This window comes from Pristiophorus japonicus, chromosome 15, assembly GCF_044704955.1.
Source record: "Pristiophorus japonicus isolate sPriJap1 chromosome 15, sPriJap1.hap1, whole genome shotgun sequence".
NCBI lineage: Eukaryota > Metazoa > Chordata > Chondrichthyes > Pristiophoridae > Pristiophorus > Pristiophorus japonicus.
Genome location: NC_091991.1, coordinates 108,739,372 through 108,760,684, shown reverse-complemented (window position 1 = coordinate 108,760,684; position 21,313 = coordinate 108,739,372). Strand labels below are relative to the sequence as shown.

The following is a 21,313-nucleotide window of genomic DNA, read 5'->3' as shown; positions in this document are numbered from 1 at the left end:
TCTGAGTCAGAAGGTCGTGTGTTCAAGTCCATTCCAGAGACCTCTTGGATGGACGTAAAAGATCCCACGGCGCTATCTCACAGATGAACCAAGAAGTTCTTTCCAGTGTCCTGGCCAATATGGACCAACCTCACTAAATTATCACTGATCATTATCGCATTTGTTGTGCGCAAATTGGCTGCCACGTTTCCCTACATTTCAATGGTCACTATACTTCAAAAGTACTTCATTAGACTGTCGAGTGCTTTGGGACGACCTGAGGTCGTGAAAGGTGCTATATAAGTGCATGTCTTCCGTTATTTCAGGGTTAATACAGTGTGAAAATAATATAATAGAATCCGTTTGGGTGCCTTACCTGCACCAAGACCCACCCGAGCTGCTGGCTGATTGGTGGAGCAGTGCTGGTGCAACTCTAGGATGGAGGTCGAGCTGACGCATTCTGTGCTGAGTCAGTGTGACTTCCACACTACAGTTGACATCGCCCTTGTGGCAGAGACATTTTGGGGTTTCTATGGGAACCTTGACGTTGCCCTGCCCAGCAGGTAATAAAACCAAGGGCATAACTCAGCACCTGAATAACTCCCAAACACTTTCAGTTCTCACCAGCTCTGTTGAAGGTCCCTCATTAATCAGACGGTTGGTTCCTTTAGACATGAGCCAAACTAGAAACACTAATTTTGATAAATTAGATTTTGTTGGACTTATACTAAGCTTACATCCTGGTTATAATAGCTATTGAAAATTCGAATTGTCCCGAACTCTAAATGTTTGTCAAAATTTAGTATTTTCTGGTCCCAGCAGAAACTGTATCCGTCTCCGCTATCTTGCTATTGCTGACCTAGAATTGTGACCTAATTTATTTTTCTCTTACTGATTAGTGATTTCTCCTGTGCCACCTCTTATTGGTAAATCAAAAAATACTGTATCTATACAAACATGTGTTGTACATAAAACTTTCTGAGGAATAAACCAAAGATATACTGATACTTAGCTGTCCAACATTCTAAACAATGCAGCCCCTCCGGCTGGTCCATCTTCCCTTTAAACTTAATCCAATGATGTGTTAAACTTGTCTCATTCAGAGAATTCCCAAAGCTAGAACAGGACACCCATTTAAAAGTAGCACACAGCCACTAAAATAGTGTGCTTGTCTTGCAAGCTAGTCTCTTTCCCTACCCGCCCTCCACCCGCTGCTAAACCCGATTGCCACATATTCAAAATTAGATCCTTTTACAATGATAACATTGTTATTACAGATTAAAACCAGCACATGCACAGCAGGCCCATGGGTATCTCTAGCGAGAATAGGTGGGTTAATGTTTCTGGGACGGACCTTTCATAAGAACTGAAATAGGAAGGCAGCTGGACCCCTTAATAGAAAATGGAGCAAAAAAAACATTTCCTACATTACCACGCCAAAAGTACTTAATTGGCTGTAAAGCGCATTGAGACGTCCGGTGGTTGTGAATGGCGCTATATATAGCCAAGTCTTTCTTTTCAAAGAGCTTGTATTTATCGAGCACCATCTCGTGTATTTCAGAAGGGTCTCAAAGCACGTGATGTAGAATGAATTGCGTTATGCCGTTACTTTTGTGTGGGTAGATGCGGCAGCCATTTTGTGCACAGCAGTAGGACCAGATCATCAGTTTTTGTTGGTGTTGGTTGAGAGAGGAAAGTTGACCCAGGATTTGGGGAGAACTCTCTCTCCTTCTTTGAATAGTGTCATAAGACCGTCAACATCTACTGGAGCCGGTGCTCGAGGTCTCTGCCTAACGTCTCATCTGAAAAATGGCACACTCCCCAGTATTGTGCTGAAGTGTCCATCTAGCTTACGTGCTCAAATCCTGAGTGGGATCTGAAACCACACCCTTGTGACTCGGAGACGAGAGTGCTGGTAATTAAGACAACCTGACCAAACACTGGAGGGAGAGCATCAGCTAACGATCACGCATATTTACAGCGTATTCTGTTTCGCTTCTGATATTCAGTGTGTGCAATTTAAAAAAAAAATCTTGCATTACTATCTTTTTAGATTGATCTTTGAATGCTTTCCATAACTTACCCCAACACTATTATAATACTTTGGATTCATATCAGCCATGAAAGAATTGTAAACATTCCCTCATCTTTGTTTTTTTTAATGTATTGTAAATCTCTTGTGACGCGCTGACACAGCAAAGATTTACCTGGGTTCAGTTACATTGTCGTGTGAGACCGTTGTTGCTGCTTTCAGCTCTGTATGATATATTCTCAGGTGAATGACTCCTCGAACACAGCGGGTTCGCCAGGAGAAATGTTATCCAGGCGCTGTGTCAGCCTCCTGAAGATGGCTCTCCGTCCTGATATGTGGCCTAAAGCTGAGCTGAAACTCCAGTGGTTTGACAAGTTGCTAATGACGGTGGTATGATTTTTCCATAAGTTAACATTTTAATAAGCTGTATAGTACTGTGCTATTCACATGTTTAATCGCTGGACCTTCTAGCCTGGACCTGTTCTAGCTTGCTTCTTGATTGGCTACTGGTATGCAGACATGCAAATAAATCTCCTACCTTTCACTCCTTACAGCACAGAGAGGGTAGACCCTTGGGAAAGCAGGAGGCTGATGCGAGCTAACTTTGCACCATAGTAAGAAAATAGCTGGAGGGGCAATCTTCACTGAAGTGTCTTAGAATATTAAATGTAACAGATAAAGTAAACCCAGATTATTACTTCATAGAACATCAAGATAGTAGGACACAAATTGAATGGAAATGAGTGAAAAGTCAATTCAGGGCAGATAGCAGGAAAACCTTTGCTTAGACTGAAACATAGAAATATACAGCACAGAAGGAGGCTATTTCGGCCCATTGTGTCTGCGCCGGCCGACTGGCCCTTGGTCAGAAGCCCCGAAGATTACGTATAGAAACATAGCAACATTATAAAATAGGAGTAGGCCATTTGGCCCTTCAAGCCTGCACCACCATTCAATAAGATCATGGCTGATCATTCCCTCAGTACCCCTTTCCTGCTTTCTCTCCATACCCCTTGATCCCCTTAAACCCATGAACAATGGCGGAAAGGTAAAGACCATCCGGCCCAACTGCGACACCCCTTACATCGAAACATTCTCCACTCCATCCCAACCGGAGCCATGTGATCACCTGGGGGAGGCAAAAACCAGATAAAAAAAAAAACAGGCCAATTGGGGGGAGGGGGAAATCTGGGAAAATTCCTCTCCGACTCATCTAAGCGATCGAAACTAGTCCAGGAGATCACCCTGTCTGTATTCGATTCCCTGCAGTACTTACCATTGTGTCTGCGCCGGCCAACAAGAGGTCATCCAGTCTAATCCCACTTACCAGCTCTGGGTCCGTAACCCTGCAGGTTACGGCACTTCAAGTGCCCATCCAAGCACCTTTTAAATGTGGTGAGGGTTTCTGCATCCACCGCCCATCCCTTCCTGAGATGTTTGGAATAAGGTAATCGGCACAAAGACTGGGATTATTCAACGTGCAGTGGGAGAGTTGATGGGCTTTGAACCAAATGGTCATTTCCTCATCCCTGACATTTCACACACTGATTAAAAAAAATCATTAACAATATGAAAGGCTTTAAAGAAATTTGTTTTCTATTTTTTTGGGGGAGGCGTCATTTTTTCGTTTTCTTCATGCAGAATTAAGCAGTCTGCGGGTTTTTACAAGGCAGTAACAAGTCTGTAGGGCCAACACGACGTAAACTACAGTCGGAAAGATGAAGTATTAAGATGTTCAGCTGCCTTGGAACATATTGCAGTGTGTTCTCTTCGGTATAATGTACACCAGCTTAACACAATGTAGCCTTTGTTTATGATTTTTATATTTTTTTCTTGACCTGTGGTGGTGTTGGTGTCTGATAATGATGGATTTCCTAGCTGTTGCAATTGAATTATGTGACTTGAACTAAAGTGACACTGCACCACTAATTGGAACCTTGATTCTGGGATTAACTTCACTGAATGTTACAGGAAGTGCGCGTGTGTGTGGTCAGAATTTGTCACAGAATGTCAAATTGTGACAAATTTAAGGTCCTGTTTCTCACTAACTTTTCAGCTCAATAACTTCAAAAATGCCAAAAAAATGATGAGAGGCTTTCCATTTACTTATTTTGTCCCAATTTTTAAGATCTATTTTGCGTCTGATTTTGGTTATCAACATTCTCTCTAAGCTGCATGGTCGTGCAGCCCTCTGCTTGTCCCGCGCCACCCAGGACTAGCTTTTCCAATGTTATATTTCCTGCATGCACGTAACTGTGAATGGACAGCGCAGCCCCATAAAGGGGCCGAGCACCCAAACAAAATTAGGTTGTTGTGCGTTTATTCTTTGGCCAACTGAGTTGATAGCCAACCAGCTCGTAGCCTTCTCCGAATGCTGCTGTTGAAGCTGTTTGAGGGGTTGTGTGCAAGCAAACAAGATTAACTTGACTGCTGATTTATATTTTCCTCTTGTTCCTTTGCGGAAACACCAGCTTCCCTGCAGTAACTTGCAGTCGGCTAGGCCGAGATTGGGAACTCGCTGTGTGGGAATGGATGTAGTCCTATCCCCGCATGCTACACTGTATTAAGGTGCCAGCATGCCCAGCCATCCAGTCTTGCTTACCCTAAAGTGAGCTGGAAATGTTACTTCTATACCCGCATGGCAGGCATGAATACTGAAAGAGTGACCATGGCGCATAATGTCAGTGGTGTTATCTGTGACATTATGGTGTCCCACAATGTGAGATCCTTTTAGATCCTGTTTTGCAAACAGAGTCATTCAGAGAGCGGTATTCAAGCTTTACTGAGGAATGTAGATTTTAACAAAAAAAATACTGCCTTTGGATTCGTTTTAATTTATATAATCCCAAAGTCTCACCCTGTTGTTTCAGCTTTTTTGAAATCAAGCATGAAGTGAAAGCAATATACAGTGAATTTTCAAAATGGTTTCAGCCCAATTTGAAATTCAAAGTTGCCCTGCTTGAATGATTGCAGTAATGGAGGGGAGCACGGTGCAGTACAACCATTGGTCACACTTAATACATTTTTATGCAGAATGTGCACTTGCACATAGCTAAGATGAGGAAGCCTTTAATCTTGCTGGACATTTGATGCCATATAATTGACATTCGATGAGCTATAATTACATTTTTTTTTTAAACAATTTGGGAGAAATCTGTTTAGAAAGCTAATGGGAGTCAATATCCAGAATTATCCGGTAATTTAATTAGCATTTCCGAAGAACTTCATTTTTGTGTTATCTTTACCAAGTTATCTTGCAGCCTGCTTTAGAGAAAATCTGTTGCACGTCATGGCGGCGATTCCAAGCAGCAAAATTAGCCATTTGTCTTCTGGATTTTTTACTTTCCATTAATCCCCTTTTATAATGATGAGGCTGTTATCGGACTGGTTACAATTAGTAGGCAAGCGACACAATCACCCAGATAGCTTCACAAAAATCATCTGGTAACTTCAAGCAACAAATGCAAAGTGCATTGGCTGACTTGCGTCGTGTTGTCTTGTTATAATTTTTAGTAAAATAGTCGACATCTTTATTTAATGTTAATCACTTTTCACCCCCCATTTCTTTTGGTCAATTTAGGAACAACCCAATCAAGCAAACATGGCGAACATCTGTACGGGATTAGAGGTGCTGAGCTTTCTGCTAACTGTGCTCCAGTCCTCCGCCATTCTTAGCAGCTTCAAGCCATTGCAGCGAGGCATAGCGGCATGCATGACCTGTGGCAATAACAAAGTCCTGAGGGCAGTGCACACCTTACTTTCCCGCTTAATGAGTGTCTTCCCGACAGAGCCGAGTAGGTTACACAAATGCAAAAGTGTCATTTTTATTTTATTTTGTTAATGAAAGTTTCTGTGTTGTCAATATTGTATACTTTACGTTTAAACAGGTACTTCAAGCGTGGCTTCTAAATATGAGGAATTGGAGTGCCTTTACGCCGCTGTGGGAAAAGTGATCTATGAAGGCCTCACAAATTATGAAAAAGCAACAAACGCCAATCCAAATCAGTTGTTCGGTAAGTCACTCGGAGGATAATACAGTTGTCCTTTCTCAACAGTAACCGTTTAAAAAATGCTCAATACAATACTTGCAGAAATTGTATCCTGTGTGTTTGAAAGCTTATTGCCGTCTTAACGTCTGATGACTTTGTCAAATCGCGGAGAGCAAACAGGCAGTGACTGGGAAACTTGACTTGGGACGTCTGCTGACTTGACCAAGTTGGCCTGTCAGGGGTTTCCTGTCAGAAGCTGTACATCCGCTGAGTTTTAAATCTGATTGGCAGTGGGACATCTCAGATGCTCACAAACAATGTTGCACCCAAGAAACTCTGCACTGCATTTAGCCAAAATATTGCCGGATTATTTCTGGCCCAGCATGGTGCATGTTGGGAATGAGGTTCATGTGCAGGGAGATTCTGAGTTCCAATCAGCACCTGCAGAGCTTTCACTATAGAGTGTTGCTGAAATTAATGAGAGGAAGTGCTGAAAGTACAAAGCGATTCTGATGAAAGAATTTCCACCCAGAATACTTGTTCATCTTTTCAAATGTTGACCAACGTCTTGTGCATTTCCAGCGTGTTCTGTTTCTTTTTCAGATTTGCAGTTTTTTTTTTTAATTTCATGATAAGGTTAATGCCAGATTTGCCATTTATCAGGAAATTCCATTTCCTTTGCACTGCCTCGAGCTTGAGGACACTTAATGAATTGTTTCTAACAGCGTATTGCTCCGTGCTGGACTGACCACTGCAATGTACTTTAAAGATCCTGTTGATAGATAACTGCCAAATCTGCATTGTAATATGGAATCATTACGACCCTCAAACTGGCCTTGTCTCTCCTGACCCCACCAGAATGTCATTGTGTTCCTATGCTACAAGAGCTATCAATCAGCAAAGAGCTGCAGGAGATGTTGGAAGAAGCAGCATTCTCCCTCTAGTCTAGCGGCAGCTTGAATCACTTCAGCCGTTATCTGTTAAATGAACTCCTTCAGGATCTCGCTCTCTCGTTAACTTCTATACCTTCCACCAGTTATTTCAGTCAGTGCTTTTCCTAAGTGTTACAGTCCCGCTCCTCTTATATTTTGTTGAAGTTTATCAACTTCATTTTGAAGTCTGCCTTTTTTGTCAAATTCTTGCAGCCTTCATCCTATTATTTGGATCTTTTTTTCAATGGATTGAGATTTTTTTCAATTTATCCAATAGGGAGCCCCAATGCTGTAATTTAATCAGGGTTCAAATGGCTGTATAAAGCTTTTTGACTTCACCCTCGGTATTTGGTGTCTGATTGGATCGAACAACCTAGGCACCTGTTGAGCTGTGTTATAAAATGTGTAAATATAATGGTAGCTACTTTGCTTGTAATGCTCACGTGTCAGTATGCGATGGAATATTGCGGTAGCACTGCTGATTTGTTAGGTTCCACGCACTCTGCCACTGAATTGGCTCTGTCAGTAAAGCAGGTGTGAAATTGCACAAGGAGTCACACTGCATTCTCCTCTAACTGGCAAATGTGCTCCCCACCACCCCCCCAAACTTTGGGATCAGTACCGGTAGATGTAATTTTAGTTGGGGAATTGGCAATTTGTCAGTTGTCAGCTTTTCCAATCCGAGTCTCCCAAGTCCACCACTTAACACGGCCCGTAATGTCCGAGCCTTTGAGAGGTTTGGAACCCAAGCACGTATCAATCTTGAAGTGTGCAATGATCTCTAACCTGTGAAAGTTCGCAGATGAATGCAACTGATCGATTATAGTTTAACCTGCGGGTTGATCCTTTCATACTATATTTAGCGCATTTCTGTTGCGAGGCACCTGACCGCTTAACATGAAATGCTTTGCAACTATAAAGCGTTTGTTGCGTTCGGCCTCAGCACCTTGCTTGAACTTTTTTTGACTTTGAGCACACAATCGAATAAAATGGAATCTGGAAGTATTTATTGTAGAAGCGTTTTATTTTGTGTTTGTTCTTGGAAATGTGGTGAGGGTGCATTTATTGTGCATCCCGAGTCACCCTAGGAAGGTGATGGTTGGCCACTTTCAACGTAACAATTGTTGAGTCGCTTCACAAGATTGTAAGAGTCAATCAAGCAGTATGGGCCAGGAGTGGGATGTAGGTCAGACTGGGTAAGGGCGTGACAGGTTCCCCTTCCCTGAAGGACATTGCTGAACCATGTGGGTTTTTAATGCCAATCCAGCAGCTTTCGTGGAATTCGTTTTCTACTGCTGGACCACAAATTACCAGATTTATTGAATTCAGTTTCACCACTTGTCATGGGATTTGGACTGGCAACCTCTGGGCTGTTAGTCGAGTAACATAACCACAGTACTACTCCGTCCTCCGATGGCCGAGTTAGTAAAGGCACCGCCAGGTGTGGTATTGAATCAAATCAGACCAGACGGCCTGATTCCCAGTCCGTGCAGAGTTGGTTAATCCCAGCCAGTTGGTTGATGGGAAGCTACCAATTCTAACAATCCCCTGGCACTGAATGAAGAGCAGGGAGTTCTCCTGGTATCCTGGCCAACATTCCTCCAAAAGAAACCTTGATGCACTCGTCATCCATCTCGATCTTATGTGAGATCAGGCTGTGCTGCAATGCCGCTGTGTCTGCCTCCAGAAGAGCAGTCACTGTGCTGAAAGGATTTTGTTTATGTGAAATGTTCTTGAGACATTTCTGAAATTCTGTTGAGACGTGATACTTTGAGTTGAACAGGAAGAATTTGTAATAGATTTGGCCAAAATGAGAAATCTGAGCATGTTGTTCAAGACTGCGAAGGAAATATCCTATAATTAAGAATCAGTTCCTCTACTGTGGAAATCGGGCAGACCTGTTAACATAAAGCAATGGAAATCAAAAAAATATGCATTGAAGCTATGTTCTTTCATAACATAGCTTAAGAATATAAGAACCTAAGAAATAGGAGCAGGAGTAGGCCATATGACCGCTTGAGCCTGCTCCGCCATTCATCAGGATCATGGCTGACCTTCAACCTCAACTCCACTTTCCCATTTGATGTCCAATTGACTTGATTCCCCTAGAGTCCAAAAATCTATCGATCTCAGCCTTGAATATACTCAAGCCCTTTGAGGCAGAAAATTCCAAAGATCCAAAACCCTTTGCGTAAAGAAATTCCTCCTCATCTCAATCTTAAATGGCCAACCCCTTATCCGGAGACTCTCCAGCCAGGGGAAACAACGTCTCAGCATCTACCCTGTCCATCCCCCTCAGAATCTTGTATGTTTCAATGAGCTCATCTCCCATTTTTCTAAACTCCAGACAGTATAGGCCCAATCTACTCAATCTCCCCTCATTGGACAACCCTGTCATCCCAGGGATCAAGCTAGTGAACCTTTGTTGCACCACCTTAAAGGCAAGTATTTTCTTCCTCAGATAAGGAGACCAAAACTGTGCACAGTACTCCAGGGGTGGTCTTAATGGAGCCATGTACAATAGTAGCAAGAATTCCTTCATTTGCCTTCCTAATTGTTTGCTGTAGCTGCATGCTAACTCTGTTTCCTGTACTAGGACGCCAAAATCTCTGAACATCAACATTTAATGGTTTCTCGCCATTTAAAAAATATTCTGTTTTTCTATTCTTCCTACCAAAGTGAATAACCTCACATTTCCCCACATTATACTCCATCTGCCACCTTATTGCCCACTTACTTAACCTGTCTATATCCCTTTGCAGGCTCTTTGTGTCCTCCTCACAAACTTGGATACATTACACTCGGTCCTTTCATCTAAGTCATTAATGTAGATTGTAAATAGCTGAGACCCCAGCACTGATCCTTGCGGCACCCCCCTAGTTGCAGCCTGCCAACTGGAAATTACCCTTTCTACTCCCTGTTTTCTGTCCATTAACCAATCCTTTATTCATGCTAACCCCTTACCTCCAACCCCATGTGCCCTTATCATGCTTAACAAACTTTTATGTGGCACCTTAGCGAATGCCTTTTGGAAATCCAAATATATTACATCCACTGGTTTCTCTTTTTATTTACCTTGCTAGTTACATCCTCAGTAATCTCCAATAAACTATTTCCCTTTCATAAGACCATGTTGACTCTGCCTAATCATATGATTTTCTAAGTACCCTGTTACCATTTCCTTAATAATGGATTCCAGCATTTTCCTGAAGATTGATGTCAGGCGAACTGGCCTGTAGTTCCCTGTTTTCTCTCTCTCTCCTTTCTTGAATAGCAAGGTTACATTTGCTACCTTCCAATCCGCTGGGACTGTTCTAGAGTCTAGGGAATTTTGGAAGATCACAAACAATGCATCCACCAATTTGACAGCCATCTCTTTTGGAACCTTAGGATGTCGGCCATCAGGTCCTGGGAATTTGTTGGCTTTTAGTCCCATTAGTTTCTCAAGTACTTTCTCTACTGATATTACTCTAAGTTCCTCTCTGTTTTTGGTATACTTTGTGTCTTCTACTGTGAAGGCAGATACAAAATATTTATTTAAAGCCTATGCCAGTTCCTTGTTCCCCTAATTTCTCCTGTCTCAGCCTCTAAGGGACCAACGCTTACTTTTGCTATTCTCTTCCTTTTTACATTGTTGTAAAAGCTCTTACAATCAGTTTTTATATTTCTTGCTAGTTTACTTTCATTCTATTTTCTCCCTTTTTAGCAATTTTTTGGTCACCATTTGCTGGTTTCTAAAGCACTCCCAATCCTCAAGCTTACTAGTATTCTTCACAACATTATAAGCCTCTTAATCTATTGCTATCCTTAACTTTAGTTAGCCACGGATAGATTTATTTTCCCATGGAGTTTTTATTTCTCAAGGGAATGTATAATATTTGAGAATTTTGGAATATTTAAATGATTGCCACTGCTTATCTACTATCATACCTTTTAATCTAATTTCCCAATCTATCTTAACCAACTTGCCCCTCATACCTACGTAATTAGCTTTATTTACGTTTAACACTAATGTCAGATATAAGAATGTAACTTTCAAACTCAGTGAAATTTTAATCACATTATGATCACTCTTTCCCAGAGGATCCTTTACTATTAGATTACTAATTAACCCTGTCTTATTACACACAACAAGATGCTGAAGGGACAGGATAAATCTTCATTTAGAAAGACACTGATTAATCAAGGACAGTCAGCATGGATTTGGTAAGGGAAGGTTGTGTCTGACGAACTTGATTGAATTTTTCGAGGAGGTAACCAGGAGGGTCGATGAGGGCAGTGCGTACAAAGTAGCTTCTATGGATTTTAGCAAAGTTTTTGATATGGTCTAACATGGCAGACTGGTCACGAAAGTAAAAGCCCAAGTTGGATCCAGAATTGGCTGAGAGGCAGGAAGCAAAGGGTAATAGAAACATAGAAACATAGAAAATAGGTGCAGGAGCAGGCCATTCAGCCCTTCTAGCCTGCACTGCCATTCAATGAGTTCATGGCTGAACATGAAACTTCAGTACCCCCTTCCTGCTTTCTCGCCATACCCTTTGATCCCCCGAGTAGTAAGGACTTCATCTAACTCCCTTTTGAATATATTTAGTGAATTGGCCCCAACCACTTTCTGTGGCAGAGAATTCCACAGGTTCACCACTCTCTGAGTGAAGAAGTCTCTCCTCATCTCGGTCCTAAATGGCTTGCCCCTTATCCTTAGACTGTGACCCCTGGTTCTGGACTTCCCCAACATTGGGAACATTCTTCCTGCATCTAACCTGTCTAAACCCGTCAGAATTTTAAACGTTTCTATGAGGTCCCCTCTCATTCTCCTGAACTCCAGTGAATACAAGCCCAGTTGATCCAGTCTTTCTTGATAGGTCAGTCCCACCAGCCCGGGAATCAGTCTGGTTAATCTTCGCTGCACTCCCTCAATAGCAAGAATGTCCTTCCTCAAGTTAGGAGACCAAAATTGTACACAATACTCCAGGTGTGGCCTCACCAAGGCCCTGTACAACTGTAGCAACACCTCCCTGCCCCTGTACTCAAATCCCCTCGCTATGAAGGCCAACATGCCATTTGCTTTCTTAACCGCCTGCTGTACCTGCATGCCAACCTTCAATGACTGATGTACCATGACACCCAGGTCTCGTTGCACCTTCCCTTTTCCTAATCTGTCACCATTCAGATAATAGTCTGTCTCTCTGTTTTTACCACCAAAGTGGATAACCTCACATTTATCCACATTATACTTCATCTGCCATGCATTTACCCACTCACCTAACCTATCCAAGTCACTCTGCAGCCTCATAGCATCCTCCTCGCAGCTCACACTGCCACCCAACTTAGTGTCATCCGCAAATTTGGAGATACTACATTTAATCCCCTCGTCTAAATCATTAATGTACAATGTAAACAGCTGGGGCCCCAGCACAAAACCTTGCGGTACCCACTAGTCACTGCCTGCCATTCTGAAAAGTACCCATTTACTCTTACTCTTTGCTTCCTGTCTGACAACCAGTTCTCAATCCACGTCAGCACACTACCCCCAATCCCATGTGCTTTAACTTTGCACATTAATCTCTTGTGTGGGACCTTGTCGAAAGCCTTCTGAAAGTCCAAATATACCACATCAACTGGTTCTCCCTTGTCCACTTTACTGGAAACATCCTCAAAAAATTCCAGAAGATTTGTCAAGCATGATTTCCCCTTCACAAATCCATGCTGACTTGGACCTATCATGTCACCATTTTCCAAATGCGCTGCTATGACATCCTTAATAATTGATTCCATCATTTTACCCACTACTGAGGTCAGGCTGACCAGTGTATAATTCCCTGTTTTCTCTCCCTCCTTTTTTAAAAAGTGGTGTTACATTGGCTACCCTCCACTCGATAGGAACTGATCCAGAGTCAATGGAATGTTGGAAAATGACTGTCAATGCATCCGCTATTTCCAAGGCCACCTCCTTAAGTACTCTGGGATGTAGTCCATCAGGCCCTGGGGATTTATCGGCCTTCAATCCCATCAATTTCCCCAACACAATTTCCCGACTAATAAAGATTTCCCTCAGTTCCTCCTCCCTACTGGACTCTCTGATCTCTTTTATATCCGGAAGGTTGTTTGTGTCCTCCTTAGTGAATACTGAACCAAAGTACTTGTTCAATTGGTCTGCCATTTCTTTGTTCCCCGTTATGACTTCCCCTGATTCTGACTGCAGGGGACATACGTTTGTCTTTACTAACCTTTTTCTCTTTACATACCTATAGAAACTTTTGCAATCCGCCTTAATGTTCCCTGCAAGCTTCTTCTCGTACTCCATTTTCCCTGCCCTAATCAAACCCTTGGTCCTCCTCTGCTGAGTTCTAAATTTCTCCCAGTCCCCAGGTTCGCTGCTATTTCTGGCCAATTTGTATGCCACTTCCTTGGCTTTAATACTATCCCTGATTTCCCTTGATAGCCATGGTTGAGCCACCTTCCCTTTTTTATTTTTACGCCAGACAGGAATGTACAATTGTTGTAATTCATCCATGCGGTCTCTAAATGTCTGCCATTGCCCATCCACAGTCAACCCCTTAAGTATCATTCGCCAATCTATCCTAGCCAATTCACGCCTCATACCTTCAAAGTTACCCTTCTTTAAGTTCTGGACCATGGTCTCTGAATTAACTGTTTCATTCTCCATCCTAATGCAGAATTCCACCATATTATGCTCACTCTTCCCCAAGGGGCCTCGCACAACGAGATTGCTAATTAGTCCTCTCTCATTACACAACACCCAGTCTAAGATGGCCTCCCCCCTAGTTGGTTCCTCAACATATTGGTCTCGAAAACCAATAGTTGATGGGTGTTTTTGTGACTGGAAGGATGTTTCTAGTGGGGTTCTGCAGGGCTCAGTACTTGGTTCCTTGCTTTTTGTGGTATACATCAATGATACCACAACTTGAATATAGGGGGTATGTATGTAGATGATACAAAAATCGGCCGTGTGATTGATAATGAAGAAGAAAGCTGCAGACTGCAGGAAGATATCAATCAACTGGTCCGGTGGGCAGAACAGTGGCAAATGGAATTTAATCCAGAGAAGTGTGAGGTAATGCATGTCCACAGATCCATGAAGGTAACAGGCCAGGTAGATAAGGTGGTTAAGAAGGCATATGGAATGCTTGCCTTTATTAGCCGAAGCATAGAATATAAGAGCAGGTATAAAACACTAGTTAGGCCACAGCTGGAGTACTGCATGCAGTTCTGGTCATTGCATTACAGGAAGGACATGATTGCGCTGGAGAGGGTCGAGAAGAGATTTACGAGGATGTTGCCGGGAGTGGAGAATCTTAGCTATGAGGACAGATTGGATAGGCTGGATTTGTTTTCCTTGGAACAGAGGAGGCTGAGGGGAGACATCATTGAGGTGTATAAAATTATGAGGGGCCTAGATATAGTGGATAGAAAGGGCCTATTTCCCTTAGCAGAGGAGTCAACAACCAGGGGGCAGAAATTTAAAGTAATTGGTGGAAGGTTTAGAGGGGATTTGAGGGGAAATTAATTCACGCAGAGGGTTGTGGGGGTCTGAAGCTCATTGCTTGAGAGGCAGAAACCCTCACCACATTTAAAAAGTACTTGGATGTGCACTTGAAGTGCTATAATCTGCAGGGACACTGGAAAGTGGGATTAGACTGGATAGCCTCTTGGCTAGCACGGACACGATGGGCCGGAATGACCTCCTTCCGTGCTGTAATCTTCTTTGATTCCAAGATCAAAAATAACGTGTTCCCTGCTTGGTTCCATGATGTATTGTCCCAGGAAACTGTCTCCAATACATTCCATGAACTCGTCCTCCAGACTCGCCTTGCCAATAGCTGGCGTTTTGTGTTTTGGTACCCAGGACACAAGCGTAGATTTCTTATTGTAACTGTTGGGTGTTTCTAGAATCATGCAGTGCAGAAGGAGTGATCAAATTAGTCCCACTCTCCCCTTTCCCCATGGCCCAGCAAATGTTTCCTTTTCAAGTATTTATCCAATTCCCTTTTGAAAGTTATTGAATCTGCTTCCACCGCCCTTTCAGGCAGCGTGTTCCTGATCACAACTCACTGCGTCACAAAAAATGTCTCCTCATCTCCCCTCTGGATCAATGAACTGGGTCCTCTGGTTACCGATCCTCTTGCCAGTGGAAATAATTTCTCCCTATTTACTCTATTAAGACCCCTCATAATTTGGAACACCGCTATTAAATCTCCCCTTAACCTTCTCTGCTCAAAGGAGAACAACCCCAGCTTCTCCAGTCTCTCCACATGACTCAAGTCCCTGGTGCCTTTCTGGTAAATCTCCACTGCCCCCTCTGTAAGGCCTTGACATCCTTTCTAAAGTATGGTGCCCTGAATTGGGCATAATACTCCAGCTGAGGCCTAACCATTGATTTATAAAGGTTTAGCATAACTCCCTTGCTTTTAATCTTACAATTCTCCTTTCTGAACTTCAGGTACACTGATGATCCTGAAGTCTGCTTGCAGCAACAACCCCAGCTATATTGACCGCCTCATCTCTGTCTTCATGCGTTCCCTCCAGAAGATGGTGAGAGACCATTTAAATCCGCAGACCACACCCGGGGCATCGGAGACTAGTACAGGTAATGGCACTGCTTCCAATATTGTTTCACCCGATGAGGTTGGAAAGTAATTTTACTGCGATGCTGCTGCAATAAAACTAAATGCCTTGCTTTGAAGAACGGGGAAATGTCAATCAGCTTCTGAACATACAATTGTCTGCTGCCTCTTCCAGCAGCTCACTTTGATTTGTAGGCCAATATCATTTTTGTACGGTGGGATGAAGATTTGATAAAAATGGATGTAGATGACTATAAGCATTTCATATTTCAAAATGTCTTGCATAATGTACACTTTGAGATGTTTTCACTGCTGGTCTGTGAATAATGAGTTTTCTATTCGATCGATGTACTACCCCAAAATGCTTTGAAAATGTTCACTTTCCTTTCATCAGGCTATAAAATAAATATCAACCACCACTTCACACATTTTCACAATACGAGTTCATGCCTTTCTATTTCTGATGTCAGGGTGATATCTCTGCAGTTAAAGGTACATAGTGTGTTTATTGCCCGAGTTTCCAGAACATATTTAATTTTTTGTAAGAGCTCAACAACGACTTGTATTTATATAGCGCCTTTAACGTAGTGAAACGTCCCAAGGCGCTTCACAGGAGTGTTATGAGATAAAACAATTTGACACCGATCCGCATAAGTAGAAATTAGCGCAGGTGACCAAAGAGGTACGTTTTAAGGAGGCTCTTGAAGGAGGAAAGAGAGGCGGAGAGCTTTTAGGGAGGGAGTTCCAGAGCTTGGGGCCAAGGGGACACTTTAGCAAGTGGACAAGGAACTGGGCGGGTGGTGGTGAAAGGGAGTGGGTCAGATACAGCAAACCGCATGATCGAAGAGCGTTTTGAAGAGCTTTGGAAAGGGGTGAAGATGCTGAGAGGAGGTGGGGGCAACATGGCTGAAGGGGCAGCCACTGATTGTGGAGCTGGGGAATTAAAAATAAGCCAGTGGATGAGCACTTGAGGGTCTACACATTGTCGTGGGCTAGCGGAGGTTGGCTGAGGGATAAATATTGGCTAGGACCAATCGTCCCGCTAATTTTTGAGGGTGGTACGCAGCCCCTTTAATGGGCTGTGTGGCCCATTCAATTTCTCGCGCATGTGTTATTTCAGTTGTAAAGCCATTGAGCGGCCTGCGCAGGACATCCAGACGGCCACACAGCTTAATGGAAACGTTGGCCAGAATTCCCCTGCTCTTCCCTGGGTGGGAGGGGAGGGAGGTGGTGGCAACAGAAAGGTGAAGAACAATTTATAGCAGTCAGGATGAGTTGGCTTTGGGGAATTGATGTTTGTAAAGATGAAAGGTAGATGAACATCATTTAAGCTGCCTTATCAGTTCTGGAACAAGGCACTTAATTTAAGAGTTTCCAACATGTTTGAGAGAGGATTAATGTGCCTAGACTAGAGTAATATATCAGCCCTAAATGTTAATTAAATTGCAGTTATTGCAGAGGCAGTCTATCATGTTGCAAAGATAGTAAAAATTCAACATGCTTTCAATTCTAAATTTAATGTTGTAATAATTGAGGGGTAGTATACTTTATATATGTATATTATATATACTTCTTTCCCCTCCCGTCGCGCCCTCCCCGCCCGCCCCCCCCCCACAATCGAGAGGCACCCAGCCTCAAGGATTCTACATTTCTGCAGCCTTAAGTTTCAAGTCCTGAAATTGTTGCCCATTGGTGCATTCCAGGCTGTGTGAGAAACAAAAAGAAAGACTTGCATTTATATAGCACCTTTCACGACCTCGGGACGTCCCAAAGCGTCCCTAACGTCTCATCCGAAACACGGCACCTCTTGCAGTGCAGCGCTCCCTCAGTACTGCATGGAGAGTATCAGCCTAGATTTTTGTGCGCATATCTCTGGAGTGGGACTTGAACCCACAACCTTTTGACTCTTGCCGAGAGTCTGAGCCACAGCTGACATGCCAAAACGGCGAACAGTTTTACTGTAGTTGTAGACTCTTTTCTGTAGTAATTAAAGCGTTGCTCCAGTTAAGTGTCCTACTCTGCAACGGCACATTGCTGTGAATCATTAATATCTTTGGCCTCTAGGTTCATGATCATAGGCAGTCCCTTGGAGAATGACTTGCTTTCGCTTTAAAAGTGAGTTCTCAGGTGACTGAGGAGACCAATACGGGAATTACAGTCTCTGTTACAGGTGGGGCAGACAGTGGGTGAAGGAAAGGGTGGTCGGGGAGCCTGGTTTGTCGCACGCTCCTTCCGCTGCCTGCGCTTGGTTTCTGTATGCTCTCGGCGATGAGACTCGAGGTGCTTAGCGCCCTCCTGGATGCTCTTCCTCCACTTTGGGTGGTCCTGGGTCAGCGATTCCCATGTGTCAGTGGGGATGTTGCACTTTATCAAGGAGGCTTTGAGGGTGTCCTTGAAACGTTTCCTCTGCCCATCTGGGACTTGCTTGCTGTGTCCGGGCTCAGAGTAGAGCGCTTGCTTTGGCGAGTCTCATGTCGGGCATGCAGACAATGTGGCCCGCCCAGCGGAGCTGATCGAGTGTAGTCAATGCTTCAATGCTGGGGATGTTGGCCTGAGTGAGAACACTGATGTTGGTGCGTCTATCCTGCCAGTGGATTTGCAGGATCTTGCGGCGGCAGCGCTGGTGGTACTTCTCCAGTGCTTTGAGGTGTCATCTGTATATGGCCCATGTCTCTTGAGCCATATAGGAGGGTGGGTATCACTACTGCCCTGTAGACCATGAGCTTGGTGCCAGCTTTGAGGTCCTGGTCTTCAAAAACACACTTCCTCAGGTGACTGAATGCTGTGCTGGCATACAGAAGGCGGTATTGGATCTCGTCATCGATGTTTGCTCTTGCTGATAATAGGCTCCCGAGGTATGGATAATGGTCCACATTGTCCAAGGCCGCGCCGTGGATTTTGATGACTGGGGCAGTGCTGTGTGGTGGGGTCAGGTTGGTGGAGAACCTTTGTCTTGTGGATGTTTAGTGTAAGGCCCATGCCGTACGCCTCAGTAAAGGTGTTGGCTATGGCTTGGAGTTCGGCCCCTGTGCGCAGACGCAAGCGTCGTCTGCATACTGTAGTTCAGTGACCGAGGATGGGGCGACTTTGGATCTAGCCTGGAGGCGATGAAGGTTGAACAGGTTCCCATTGGTTCTGTAGTTTAGTTTCACTCTGACGGGGGGCTTGTTGAGAGTGAGATGGCGCATTCACCATGAGGGTGGAAGATGCCTGTGCGTGAATTCTAACGTAGGGTGGCCGTTGCATACCAGCTACCACATGGCCTTGGTCCAGTGGCAAGGGTTCCAAGACGACTGGAGACCAGGCTCTACTGTATGGGCCTGTTTGCCTACGGCGGGATACGAGCCGTAAGCTCGGCGCTGAGCAGTGCCCTTCGGTGAGGTGGTGAGAAAACCGAGGTGTGGAGAGTGTGGGTGAGCGATTTGAGATAATGCTTCCCTCTCCCAGGTATTAGCTTCTGACTGAGGGCAGGCAGAGATCCACTTCATGGTAGGAGGAGACGTCAGGGTGGCTGCAGCCATTGTGTGCACCACGTGCTTACCGGGGGCTCCGCAGTTGAGTGGGGAAGCCAGGAGGTCGCCGGAGGGATGGAGGCCCGAACGTGAGGGTGGCGAGAGAGGGTAAGGCCCAAACCTGTGGTCGGAGCTGGTCAGAGTCTCACTGGATGCCGTCGGGGATCGGGTGAAGCAGCTGAGTTGGCCATTTCCAGTGCGGAGCCAAAAGGCTTGGTGGTAGGAAGGTAAGTCCGTTGCTCAGTGCTGGTGAGGAGGCATGGTTGGGGGATGGGCATTGGGCTCAGGTAGCTGTCCTTGCAGGGGTAAGGGTTTTACTTTAGGGCTAGGAAATGCACCCACTGTTAATGCCAGGGGGAGGCTTTAGCATTGGGGGAGAGGAGTGTGAAGGATGGCAGCAGATTCCCAGGGCGAAATTTGTTCAGGGAGAGCTCGCTGGGGAGCTGCCATCCCTTCCGCCATCTTGGACTGTTATTAACCTGCAAAATTACAATACTAATACGGCAGTGTTGTATCTTTAGTGCTCGCTAACTTTTTTATTTTAACGAATGACTTCAGAGATAGAATCATAGAAACTTACAGCACAGAAGGAGGCCATTTGGCCCATCGTGTCTATGCCGGCTCTTTGAAAGAGCTGTCCTGCTTAGTGCCACACCGCTGCTTTTGTCCGTAACCCTGCGAGTTCCTCATCCTCGAATACATGTCCAACTCCAGTTTGAAATTATTTGTGGAAGCTGCCTCCACCACCTTTACAATCCCCGATTTATAATCACTCGACCATCGGTGGCCGTGCCTTCTGTTGCCGAGGCCCCAAGCTCTGGAACTCCCTGCCTCGAACTCCCTGCCTCAACCTCTCTCCTCTCTACCTCTCTACCTCTCTTTCCTCCTTAAAACCTACTTCTTTGACCAAGCTTTTGGTCACCTGCACTAATTTCTTTTTATCGTGTAATACTTCTGTGTAGGGGTCTTGGGACTTTTCACTATGCTATATAAATCCACATTGTTGTTTAAAGGTAGAGCGCCCAGATCCCGACAACTCCGTGCAAAACATTTCTCCTCGTCTCTCCTCTAGACCTTTCCCCAATGATTTTGAATTTATGACCTCTGGCTATTGACCCACTCGTCAGGGGAAATCAAAACCTCTCGTCATCTTGAAAACCTCAATTAATATAAGATCTTGAAATGTTTTTGAGGAGGATTAAAGCATGATACTTAGAATTGTGTGGTGCTAATAGTGTTTCAGAATTCTTTATCATAGAATCACAGAAATTTACACCACGGAAGGAGGCCATTTCGGCCCATCGTGTCCGCGCCGGCCGACAAAGAGCTATCCAGCATAATCCCACTTTCCAGCTCTTGGTACATAGCCCTGCAGGTTACGGCACTTCAGGTGCACATCCAAGTACTTTTTAAATGTGGTGAGGGTTTCTGCCTCTACCACCCTTTCAGACCGTGAGTTCCAGACCCCCGCCACCCTCTGGGTGAAGACATTTCCCCTCGTGTCCCCTTTTAGTTGGCGTAGCTTGTGGTTTATTGATGTGAAAGGCTCGTGTCCTGAATGGATCAAAGTGAAGGCAAACCGTTTCTCATGAAAGGCGTGGGGTGCTGATCAGGAGTTTCAGTGATTGACGTGGCATGTTTGAAGGATAGCTGATCTGACATTGTACCCTTGTGCCTCCAAAGAGAAAGCAATTGCATTTAGCCTCTAATCTACGTTTCTTCCAAAGTGTGAAAATGTCTAAACAAGAATTTAATCTATGTACCGCTAATTTGCTTTTATGCTTCATTACCATATACTCTGATTATCAAAGTAGCTCCAACCTTGAAGCAACTGGAAGTTACCTTGTACTGATGTTTAGTGTCAGCAATTTTTTCCCATGTTGAGTCCTTTAAAAGGAGGTGCTCACTGTATGAATTGTTTTCTGCCTTGCAAATGGAGTGGAAGAGCCAGATGAAAGATTCTGGAATGTCATGGCCTTGCTGCTTCCTATCTCTAACTCCTCCAGCCCTACAAGCCCCTCTGCAAACTCTGCGTTCCACAGACTGGCCTTTTGTGCATCTCCCCTTCTCCTCACCTCACCATTGGCAGCTGTGCCTCATGTCATCTAAGCCCCAGCCTCAGGAATTCCCCCTCTTAAGCCTCTCTGCTTCTTCACCTCCCTCTCCTCATTTAAGGACCTCTTTAAAATCCACCTCATTGATGTCCCCTGGTCATCCCTCCTAATATTTGCTGCTTTGTCTCAGAGTCCACTTTTGTCTGTCTCTGTTGTAGCACTAAAGGACT

General features: G+C 44.3%; 1 protein-coding gene across 1 annotated transcript in view; it reads left to right on the top strand.

Annotated features, from left to right (window-relative positions):
* trrap (transformation/transcription domain-associated protein) overlaps positions 1-21,313 on the top strand; it is a 236,575-nt gene that overhangs the window by 109,191 nt on the left and 106,071 nt on the right. Inside the window, exons 38-41 of the mRNA XM_070901735.1 lie at positions 2,255-2,401; positions 5,592-5,805; positions 5,899-6,024; positions 15,394-15,540. Of these exons, the coding sequence (XP_070757836.1) occupies positions 2,255-2,401; positions 5,592-5,805; positions 5,899-6,024; positions 15,394-15,540 (634 nt within the window). The remainder of the gene's footprint in view (positions 1-2,254; positions 2,402-5,591; positions 5,806-5,898; positions 6,025-15,393; positions 15,541-21,313) is intronic.